The sequence below is a fragment of the Saccostrea echinata genome, unplaced genomic scaffold (assembly GCF_033153115.1).
Source record: "Saccostrea echinata isolate AGI-Se365-2 ecotype Australia unplaced genomic scaffold, CSIRO_AGI_Sech_v1 ptg000029l, whole genome shotgun sequence".
NCBI lineage: Eukaryota > Metazoa > Mollusca > Bivalvia > Ostreida > Ostreidae > Saccostrea > Saccostrea echinata.
The window spans coordinates 30,238,948-30,251,448 of NW_026889778.1; the positions used below are offsets into that span (position 1 = coordinate 30,238,948).

The 12,501-nt window shown below is 34.2% G+C and overlaps 1 protein-coding gene across 1 annotated transcript in view; it reads right to left on the reverse strand.

Annotated features, from left to right (window-relative positions):
• Nucleotides 1–1,039: 1,039 nt before the first annotated feature.
• LOC133195801 (synapsin-like) overlaps nt 1,040–12,501 on the reverse strand; it is a 46,483-nt gene continuing 35,021 nt past the window's right edge. Inside the window, exons 9-13 of the mRNA XM_061331749.1 lie at nt 11,140–11,214; nt 9,681–9,783; nt 9,330–9,454; nt 4,778–4,948; nt 1,040–4,337 (exon numbers count right to left, since the gene is read on the reverse strand). Coding sequence (XP_061187733.1) covers nt 4,208–4,337; nt 4,778–4,948; nt 9,330–9,454; nt 9,681–9,783; nt 11,140–11,214 — 604 coding nt within the window. The 3' untranslated portion in view covers nt 1,040–4,207. The remainder of the gene's footprint in view (nt 4,338–4,777; nt 4,949–9,329; nt 9,455–9,680; nt 9,784–11,139; nt 11,215–12,501) is intronic.

The window sequence follows — 12,501 nt, forward strand, 5'->3', positions numbered from 1 at the left end:
GTGATGCTGTGAAAATCTACTGGTTCTGGTTGAAATATGAATATTTATTGGGAATTTCATCATTTTTTTCCTTCATGAAGCAGTTCATCTCGAGAAGATTTTTATTGTTAATAAAAACAGTGTACTTTAAAAGAGGCGTGACCCTGAATGGAAGAATAAATCTCTTTCATCCAAATATAACCTGTTGTTTTTCTGGTTAAGAATTTTTTTTAAAGAAAAATTTCACAAAAAGACAGATGACAGACTGCTGATTTTTTTTAACCTTTCTATACCTTTGTTTGACACACTGTCCCGAATATAAATGATCACTAGTATATCACAGCATCTTATGGATCGCAGTGCTTAAGGTTCATTGATACTCTGATAAGGGAGATAAGTCTTTATGGGATAGAATGTCTATTATTCCATTAAAATCTTGTCAAGATGAAATATCATTTTTGACAAACTTTGCAAACTAGGCTAAAATTGTTTGCATTCAACTTATCCTAGTAAATCATATAGCCCACCTCGACGAATGTTATCTATAAGTAAGGCAAATCTCACATCATATCTTTTTCTAGTTAGTTTGCATCCCGATATCAATATTCATGCAAGTTTGGCTTAAGTAGGACTTATAGTTACTCGGATATGGACCTGCTCCAAAAACTTGAACCTGTTCACTAACTAAAGAAAATGTCTGTCAATTCCAACATCCGAAGCAAGTCTGGAAGTATCAATTCTTATAGATGCTTCGTCCATGCAAGTTTGATCATAACAGGTCATATAATAACAGAACTACTAAAACATTGGGTCACTCATCTAGAAATGTAGGTCAAATTCAGCATCCGAAGCTGATCTGGAAGTGGACTTGCTCCTAAAACTTTATCCGGGACGCTGACGCCAACGCCGCCGATATAGCATAAGTTCATCTCGACTTTGTCGAAGTTGGCTAAAAATATTTCTTTTGTAAAATCATAAGCTTTAAAGCAACATTTTATATGATTGAACAGAGGGTTGATGAACCTTAATGACTGGTCTAAATATATACAACAACACAATATTTAAGTTTACACAATTGTATTGCTTACAGCTACTCCTCTAGAACACAAGAATTCCACACTACCCTACTGTCTATATATACCTAGCATTATTTGAACACATACAGTGGGTGATGCATAAACTCAGCAGAAAATTACAATTTTGTTTAAATATTTCACAGAAAAATTTTAAGTAATGAACAGCGATAACTAACCGCAGATTAAACAGAATCACCCTCTATTTTCCTCCTCAAGAGACAAAAGGCTCATTGGCCTTAACGGTCACCTGAGTGGAACAACACAAGTTCTAATGGGCCAAATCTTATCTATTTTGTAAACTTAAGAGCCATTACCTATACAAAAGGAAATAATATGTCATATATGAATCTTCAGTACAAAGGACTTATCATACACGGACCCCATGTAAAATAATATGGAAAGTCATGCATTTTTTTACTTTTTGACTTTTTTTACTTGTCAAAAATTTCGGAGTCAGATTTTTTTGTTTTGTTTTGTTTTAAACACCTTAAATGATATGGGTGTATTCGAATGAAATTTACTACTGGATTGCTCATAGTTGTCGGAAAGACCTACTGAGTATATTGAAATTTTGAACCATTTTTCATTTTTAGCCCGATTACTTCCCGTAGCCCCATTTCCTTCCTTGGAGAAACATAAATTTGAATAAATTTACAGGAGAATGCTAATATGTCGACAGCTTGCAAGTTTTCAGAAAAGTTTATAAATATTTTCTTCAAGTTCCATGTAAACCTGTGCATTGCTCCATGTAAACATATGCACCTAGCAATATGTAACCCAGTAAATCTTGGGGGAAAAGACTTTTAAATATTTCTTTCCTTTACAATGTTATGTTCCTCTTCCTGAGTCCTGTTTGGACAATCTTAATTCTACAATTGCATGAGTATTTGACAAAATGTGGCGTTTCAGTCCCTAACAAGCCAATGAATATTTTCAGTGGAAAGTTAAGGACACTCTCATCGGTTCTTCCCTATCCAAGGTCATTGTTAAAACTGAATGATTTTGTATGCTAGTATATATCCTTGTAGTACTTGTAAAGATTTTTATTTGATTTTTCATACATAGTTCCATAGAAGACTTTTGACCCCTTCTATCATCCCATCACGACACCTGGGACCAGGGTTCGAGTTTTCACTACATATCGAAAAAAGTTATATCAATGTCATTCATATCTGACAAGTTTGGTTGGAGTTGGCCCAAGTGGTCTAAATGTGAGTTTATTTATCGCCAGTTTGAAAGTTTATTAATGTGTGAGAAATGAAGACGGCGGACAGAACTACAAGCAATAGTTCAAACAACGTAAGATATTTTAGAGAATTTGGTACTTAGAAAAGGCGTTACAACCAGGCCATCTTTTGGAGAAAAAAAATGTTTGGTTGTCCTCTCCCAACCGATCGGTTAAAAATGGACTGACTCAAATCATTTTTAACCTCCAGAAAACAATTTTTATGCATTCCGGAAAATAGATTTTGAAAATTCAGCATTGATGTTGAACATTTTCTGTGAAAAAATATTTGCGCCTACCTACTGACCCAAATTTTTCCACGATAGTCGGGAGAAGGCAAACAAACATTATTTTGAAGTTGGTCCCACAAATTATAATTACATATACAAAGTTATGTGCATTTGAAATGAGTAACAATGAAATGAAAGAACTAAAATATTAAGATTTTTAATCAACTTAAGCAACTGGCTGCTTTGAGCATATATAAGCAGAATGTATATGTAAAAGGTTTTTATTAGTGTTGTAACCGAGTACCCGGTCAACCGGCGGACTATGCGGATATCGGTTAGTAAAACTGCTGATCGGTTACTGATAAGACATTTTATAGAGTAAATATCTTACTTTTAAACAAGTCTTATATACAGTTCATAATTAAGCAAAAGACCTACATATCAAAAGCATAGAAATATTTAAAAAAAAAAAATCTTAAAGCCTTAAAGTGTAAAATACGGGATATCTTTTGAACAAAAAACTGCCCTTGTTTGAGTATTAATTGAGAGCAAATTTATGTAGAAGAAAGATTTTTTTTTGGAAATAAAGTTTATATATAGTGTCATCGTTTCCGGTCCGGAGTCCACTCCCCCCTCCCTCGGAGAAGATCCTACATTTTGGCCGTGGTTTGCGACGATGTTACTGTGTATTCATACCGGTATACATATAGAAAGTGTGAAAACATTACATGCACGTATATCACAGTTACAATAAAAAAATTACTGCAGATGTCAAAAGATGTAACGGAAACCAACCGAGTAACCAAGTACTCGATCAGAAAAGTAAGCGACTCCGAGTGACCGGTTACTAAATGTGATAGCATTAGTTTTCATCACTGATAATAATGAACACTTAAATGTTATCTCTATTCAGGTTTTATAATGTCATTATACAATATTTGAAAAAGATACGATTTGCTGTACAATTCCATTCACGAACATGAAGATTTTCCACCAGTCAATAGTATTTTATGTCATCGCGGGGGATGTCAATCAGTCAGGCTACAAAACGGAGACTTATTTCACTAAAAATCAGTATTGTATTTCCGAAATTTTTCTTTTTCAATTTCTCGAAATAAAAATAGTTGCCTAAAATTAAAATGATTTTTCCTTTCTGTAAGAAATTTAAAAAGTTGAAAAACACTCAGTCTACAACTCAACAAAATGAAGGGGAAAAAGTCATTCATGCTAGAAAAGTCTTTCAGCTAAAATTCTACACTACTTTAGACTGTGGTATTATTCTCATTATGCTAGGAAGGAAAATACGACTCTTCCACAACAGATATTGTTTGCAGAAATAACATACTGTAAGAAATTGTTTTTTGTCTTCTTGCCGGCAAGTTTTAAGAACTCTGTTTTTAAGCTGGTCTAACGGTAAAGACAAAGTTTTTTAAGACTAAAATGACTAAATATCGCATTAAAACTTAAAAGGGACTATTTTTCACAGTAAAAGGCGTATAAAGTCAAGAAATTCCTGTAAATAAGTCACTGATTGAGAGCGTTAGAGGTGTCAGACACCCACATCAACAGTACTACAAAACATCACGCTACTGTGGCACTGCTCTTTACTGCGCATTTGTATACTCGTAAAAACATTGCTATTCAATGTGGATGTTACAGGTTTTGCTTATTTTAAAACGACTACTGCTAGTTTTGAACTACATGTCTCCAAATATTCCTGCAAACGTTTTTCTTAGGTTTTTCATGGTGTCTTCTTCATCGGTGGAAATTCCCCTGGCCGAGGCTCCACCAATAGAAAACTGGGCTGGGTGATTCTGTGGCGTAGGTCTGCAAAAACATTTAAAATATCAGATTCTCAGCGAATTCAATATATTATCCACATGTGTCTAAAGAATGATGATTGTATAGAGGTATTTTTATAACATTTTTTCCGCAGTATTTAGGAGAGAATAAATCTGTAAGAAATCTGTAAGAAAATTCCTCTTTTAATACTCTATCATTAGAATAAAAAACTTTGTACGTTACATTTTCATGTCGTTTACTGACTTTTATTTGCAAATTCAAATAAGTATCGTGTACTTATTTTAATTTCCAAATAAAAATCAGTAAACGACATTCATATCAAGTAATGAACTTTGCATATTATTTTTTGATATCAAATATTATAATGAAAATTAATGCTAATCCGTGTTTTACTGAGAGTGGTTTGATACAATTTTCCAGAATTGTTAGAATAACAATTCCTAACTCGACATGACAACTCTTACCCATTATGCCTTTGCTGTTGGTGCTGTTGCTGATGTTGCTGATGTTGGTGCTGAGTCTGGGAAGACTGCGGTGGTGAGGGTCGTGGTGGAGGCGAGTTTTGGGTAGAGGATGGTGTCTCCCTATTTCCGTTCATGTAATTGTGCATAATACCGCTTGTACTAATAGCTCGACTGGAATTAAAGATATTCATATTGAGCTGACAATGATGACGTATAACAAGGGGTCAAAGGACACAACACTCACCTGATTATTATCCCCTGATGAAGAAATAAAACGCTGTGCATGCTACCAAATTTAAACATCTAACTATAAGCATATGGCTGCCTGTATAATTAGTTTTTAACTTCGCACAGCTCTGACTTTAAGGGTCTACAACCTGCGTAAACTTGACTGTACATCACACGCTTACATGATGATATTTACAACATTTACATTTTTCAATGTCCTTGTAATCAGAGACTTGGGGGCATATAATTTTTGTTCTGTCTATGTATTTGTTTGTCTGGAAAATATTAATCTTGGTCATAACTTTTGAACAGATGGGGTGTAGCTTCTTCATTTCACATGTATTCTTTCTTTGTTTACCAGCGTTTCTGACTTCATCACCTTAGAGTTTAACTTACTTTTGCAGAATGTTGGCATACTTTTGTAGAATTTTAACATTGACCATAACTTTTGAATGGTTGATGTCTGGGCTTTCATATTTTTATGTCTATTTCTCCTGTGAAAGGCCTTTCTTTGGGCATCCACAATTTTGAACTCTTGAACTTGACCTAGGAGTCTGACCGACTTTTGTGAAACTTTGACTTTTGTCATATCTTCTGAATGGTTGGTACTAAAGGTTTCATGTTTCACGTGTATATTTCTTGTGTCAATACCTTTTTTTGGTACAATTTTCCCTATGACTTTGACCTTTAAAAAACTATGACCTTGGTCATGAGCCGCTGTAAAGACGAATAATGACCCCCATAGAATAATGACGGGGGTCGTTTTTCAACGACAAAAAATGACCCACCAGCCGTAGAAAAAATTGATTTTTTGTAGAAAAAGAGCCCTAGGGGTTATATTTTTATATGTGTGTCCTATAAAAAAAATTTACCCCCGTTTGAAAATGACCCCTTTTCCAACAGAGTGATACACAACTTATAACAGGTGATTGATGCCAAGGTTTGAACCTCAATGTTTAATTCTTCTAAAGTTATGCCCGTTTTGATCAACACTGGACGAAAGCACAATAAAACAGCATTACATTCACATGCATATTTCTATCTTTTAAGCCTATTGTGTTCTCAGCAAATCGCAAAATGGCTACTATTGGTTATAACTCTTAAAGTAACCTCCTTTTATGACTGTATTCCATTTGTTTCATATTTGGATATTTGACTGATTATAGACATTCAAAGCTAAATAACAGACAAGCAGGATGTACTGACTTTTCAATGGTAAACATGTCTCTCAAGGTATTAAGCATGCTTTGAGTACGATCAACTTTTTTTTTTTAAAAAAAGTGAATAAAAAAATTGAATAAGTTTTCGGAAATAAATGTGCAATGTAATATTTATATTTATATTTTTGAATGACATAAAAAGCTGTGCAAATGAGGTAGAATGTATCGCAAATGACATATTATCTCGTGCGAACGACATACTGTGGATATATATATTTCCTAATGAAAAAAGGTGAAAATAACGAACAGTGATGGTTTTAAAATATCTATAAACAATATAGTTCTGTTAACAGGGTATAAAAAAAGACCCCTGAAAATTGCAGAGGTAGGATCAGGTGCCTAGAAAGAGTAAACATCCCCTGTTGACCCGTCACACCCGCCGTGATCGAGCCCTATGAATAAATCAGGGGAAATTCCATTGTCGAATTTAGTATAGAAAAAAGGCCAAACAATTGACCAATTATAGGTTATATTTGTTGATAGGGTCATTGATACGACCATTGAATTTACGAAATGCTGACTTTAAACGAGGTTGCTGAAACCCCTGTAACATCACGCAACATGTATCTGTCAGAAGCCTGCCTCGATTTAAAAATTAATTGTGTTCTTGGGTATCGAATAATTTGGTAGACGTTAACATCATATGCAAATGATAGCGGAATATTACTATATAAACAAGGAAAGTTGACGATGGAAAAAGCTGGAAAAAGAATCCCAGTATACTGTACATACCGGGTATGTAAATTCAAGTCTGTTAACATGGTCGTCTGAGAATAGGATACATACATGTAAGAGGAATAATTTACTTTAGAAATTCACTTTAAAACAGTGATACATTTGTCAAATCAATATGGAAACATTTCAATACAGTGTATATTGAAGTAGATAAATGTTTTCAATTTATCATTAAAGACAGACCATTTTATTGACCTTCCAGGTGAATATAAGGATTTATTTTTCCTACATTGAACTAAAAATAGATTGAAAACAACTCTGAAAAGTTATTTCACTTGCATCCGAATTCCACTCAAGTGAACATAATATTCAGGCTCAAAGAATGTAAATTTTAGCAATTTCTAGTTTGAAAATGTTCATTGAAAGTCTTGTAACCACCTCCTCTTTTTATACGGTATAGTAAAAAAATGTCTCCTACTTGAGTGGACAAGGTGAACATAACATTCAGGCACATAGAATCAGGGATGGGATGGAGTGTCCTCCCCCTTCCATTTCCATGAACGTAATATTTTTTTTTATTTTTTCGCTTGAAAATGGTCATTGCAAGTCTGGTTGCCCTACCCCCAACTTTTTGATACAGTAGAGTAAAAGGAAATTCCTCTTACATCAATAGAGCTTTTGAGGGGTTCATCAAAGATATTTCTTAGGTAACGTCATTTTGCCTCTTATAATGCCCCATTTCCCCCTTTCGATGCTATGCCTGACATTTATATTTTCTATACATTGCACCAAAACTAGATTTCAAATGCAAAATTAATACTGGTTATGCTTAACTCCGATTCTCTCACAAATGTAAATGTAAACAAGAAACTTGACATGTTTGCTTAATTATCAGTTTGTATCAATTTAATCGTTGAATCATATAATAAAACAATTATTGCTGTTTTTTCTGTCAGTACGATGATTTTCCACCATCGAAAAACAATGTTCACCTCGCCCTTTGGGCTCGATAAATCTTTTACTCCTCTAGATTCTGAATCATCGCATTGACCTTAAAACAGCAATAACTGTATAATGTACATGTAATGAGATCAGCGTATCATCGATTTATTTCCAATTTAGCTCATTTTGGCCAACAGGTCTCTTGATTTATTATTTTTATTTTGCCCCCTAAAAATTTCAACTTTAATCCTCTTTAATCCAGAAGGGGTCATTATTCTACGGGGGTCATTTTTCTTCACGTGGGGTATGCAGATTTTTAGGGTGATGACACTTTCTCTACGGGCAAAAGGGTCATTTTTCGACGTCGAATAATGACCGGGGGTCATTTTCGCCGTTGAATAATGACCGGGGGTCATTCTTCGATGGCGAATAATGACCCCGGTCATTATTCGATGGGGGTCATTATTCGTCTTTACACCGCCATGGGGGGTCAATGTTTCACAAACATATCTTGTTTCTTCTTAAAAGAGTATATTTCCTGTTAAAAATAAAAAGTGTCTGTATAAATGTATAATATGGAATATTGTAGGGTTTTCTTGTGACCACTTTAAATTCGTTTTCAATAAAAATTCCTTTGTAAATTAATTTGGTTGTAACATTGCGTTCTGAACACCCTGACAACTTAAATCTATACTACACTGGGATTCTTAAAATATCAATTTCACAAATTGTTGTCTTTTTGTTATGAAGAAATTTCATTATTATGAAAATTGTTGTGAAGAATATTGCCCTTTTTATGAAGAATTCTCAATCTTATGTCTATGAGAATTTCAGTAAAGATTATTGCCTTTTTGTTATGAAGAATTTCATTCTTTAGAGAATGTTAGCAAAGAAGATTATCAATTGACAATGCCCTGAGTAATAAAGCCAAGAACTGAACAAACCCTACACAACATGGAGGGGATACCGGTATAACGTATTTTGTAAAATGACATTTTTGAAGTTTTTTTTTCTTTTTCATTTTTTATATAAAAATCCGAATACCTACCTCGGCTTCAATATAATAAATAAACGACAAAAGAAGTAGGACAGGCTTGGACGTTCTTATCACTAATTACCTAGTTGTTCTTGAGAGTGCTTTGAGAAAAATGTTGACAAGTGAAGAAACACTCTGCCAGAAAGGTTTAAAATGTTTTAATTACTTTTCGGACCCAATGATTCTGAAAAAGTGGATTTGACCTCTCTAATTTTTGTGATTGATTAATTACATGATTATCTCATTAAAACAAAACATCACATGTTAATTTGAACTGGAATCTTTTTAACTTAAGGATGCAGTTGAACACTGGACAACTTTGATCAAAATAGCTCGTTTGAGCTTTTTACACAAGCGTGAAAGTGCTTTGTAACAACTCCGATCTCATTATTTTTTACTACAGATACACATATTTTCTGAGAGTGTGTTAAATTTCTCCCTGATGATATACCTGACAGCCCTCAGAGACGGAGTAGGTTTTAAACAGTGTTGCATTTTTGCCAGAACTAAATCTACTATATGTTTTCGATCTTCTTCCTGACTTTCTCCAAGTAAAGTCATCGCCGAGTCATTAAGCTGAAAAATGAAAGGATTAATCAGTATTGTTAGTTAAAATATCTAATAATAATATTAATCAATGTTATCGACAATTAACGTACAACCTATTTAGAATTTCTAAATCTTAAGGCAAACTAAACTCTCTCTCTCTCTCTCTCTTACAGATCGTATATTTGATTTTTAAAAAAATGTTTTAAAAAAAATTGTTAAGCATTAGAATTCACAAATCAAACACTTTATTTACGCCAATGATGTATTCTTTTCCATCCTTTCCTTGTACTGCCTCTAGCGCTAACATGTCCAGTCCTCCAAACATTAAACTACACTCGTCAACCCACGATCTAAATCTATCAACAATAACATGTAAGAATTCCTTCAAATATCAAATATTTAATTTTGTTTTGAAAAAGATATGTGCTCTTTGAACTACTAGTATCCAAAATACATTTTACATAATAAGTCCCTTAAAAGATTTGACTTGAAATGGTGATATGGTGATTATCACCTAATGCTATTTTTCTCTGTTATTCCAAGCTCTCCGAATGGCTCAAACCTGATCACATGATCAAGTATATAACAGCATATAGACTTTGTTATTATTTTGAAGATTCTGATATGCATATCGACTTGATGTTTCTAAAAATGGAAATAATCTGCTATTAAATAATACTGTACACAAGTCGGGTTATTTTCGCCCCGTGTTTTTTTTCGCCTGTTCACACTAGTAAACAATTTTGTCCCATTTTAATTTCGCCCAGCCACAGTTTTGTTAAAGAAATTATACTTTTTCTTTGAATTCGCCCCGTCTGAAATTCGCCCACTTGTGTCTAGGGTGAAAGAGGAGAAATTAAAACGGGGGCGAAAATTTCCCTGTATACAGTAATAGTGATGACTTCACAATTATAGCTTGTATGACTTGGTGTTTCTGAAAAAAAAATACTTCAGCTCCAATAATTTATAATTGTGATGTTCTGTAATAATTGGTAATACGTAACAATGCCTTGAAAAAGGATCAAAACATGCTAGATATGTTTTTCATAAATTGATATAATAAAACAAATGTGGACTTTTAAATTAGTACATTCCCTAGATTACTCTATCAGTATAAAGCAAACACAATTACACTAAACAATTTAATTCATCTTGATCTCTAGTGTCTGTGTGTTGAAAAAAGACAAGAGTGAAAACTTGTGGTTTGTTCCCATTATTTTCAAATTTTGTTTTGTCAATTTGTGTGAAAAATAATATAACAAATGTAGGCCTTTCATTCGGTCAATCCATAGACATATCGACTTCACAGAGAATCATATCGAATAAGTGATATCACCTATTTGATTTAAAATGGTGATATCACCTATTCAAATCAAATAGGTGATGTCAATTATTCGAATAGGTGATATAACCTATTCAAATTATGTATGAAATAATTATTACTCCCAAAAATAAGTGATATCACCAATATGAAAAGGTGGTATCACATATTCGAATATGTGATACCACCTAATCGAATAGGTGATAACACCTAATCAATTTGAATGAGTGATATCATCTATTATAGGTTATATTGCCTATTCAAATAGGTGATACCACTAAATGGCAAAAAATACCAAAACGACACCTCATACTCAGTGCGATCTTAGAAAATTGCCCGTCGTTGTAATGTTCTGACGAATACAAGACGTGCTATTATCAGCTCCCCTTACCTTTCATTCATTGCTATTTGTTCAAGCATGGCAGAACCTGTGTTCGCTTTCCAATTTCCAGATATGGATTTTCTCCTGAAAATAAAAATTCACAAAGCTGATTCAACTACCAACTGAGGTAATACTTACAGGTTGTTTGTAAATTCATTAATAAGATTTCTTATCTACATTATTTGCTTCATTCGTGGTCGTAGAAATGTTTTGGAGTTGGTTGTTCCCTTTTATCGAAAACAGTTGGTCTTAAACCAGAGCTAGAGAAAAACTGCGCTTGAATGCGTAGTCTTCACGCAGGTGGTTGCTATTGCTGCTGCATAAAAGATGGCGATCTGAATCGGCAAAGTTTACAGGAGCAATTTCACGTAACTAACATTTTGTATTTAGAGGTAGACGTGTTTTTTTGTTCGACTAAATAACTTTTCTCTTTACTGTCAAAGTCTGTTGCACTCCCGCATATAATAGGCGCTTGGTTTCAGAGTGGTGCATTTTGTGTATTGCGTATTTTTCTAGGTATGTCTGAATACACCCATTAAAATAAAAATCCTTATAAAACATGAGTAAACCAAAACGTCTTCGATACCTAGCACTAAAACTGAAAGCAACGGAAGTGTCGATTTCTAACTTTGTAAAGTATAGAGGCAGGGAGAGGGCTAAATTAGGCTGGGCCTGCTGCCCAATCCCATTCACTTCTGTGAATAAAATATTGTTTAAAATATAGAGGCATCCCGAAATTGCAAGGAACGTCTAGAGGTCAGACACCTTGGCCCTTGTCAAACTTGTTCTCTCTATACTCTCCCTACAATTTCGGGACGCCTCTACACAAAGAAATCGTCAATTCCGTTGCTTTCAGTTTCAGTACTAGTGATAGGTATCGAGGACATTTTGGTTTACTGCCAGTGCAAATCGGCAGACGATAGAAAAAAAGTTAGTTTGTCATTTTTTAAGCTAGATCTCACCCGACACCAGTAGTAAAAATGTAGATATTATATAAAATCAAGTGTGAACCCATCGTCGGAACCTACGGGTTTTCTCTCCGTTACACAACGTTGGATGTATTGTAACGCAGAGAAAACCCGTGGGTTTCGACGATGGTGTGAACTGGTGCACCCCCTGAAATCCAAGATGGCAAGCGTCTTACCTTCAGTCTTTTTATATGCAATAATATGAAATTTTTAAAAAGTGTTAATTTTAGCGATTTTCAGGTCACCTGAGTCACTCAGGTGACCTATTACTATGCGTTTTTGTTTGTTGTCGTGCGTCGTCCGTTGTGCATAAACATTTGAACATTTTCAACTTCTTCTCTGGAACCGCTAAGCCAATTTCAACCGATTTTTGGCATATAGCACCTATGGGTGAAGGCCAGGC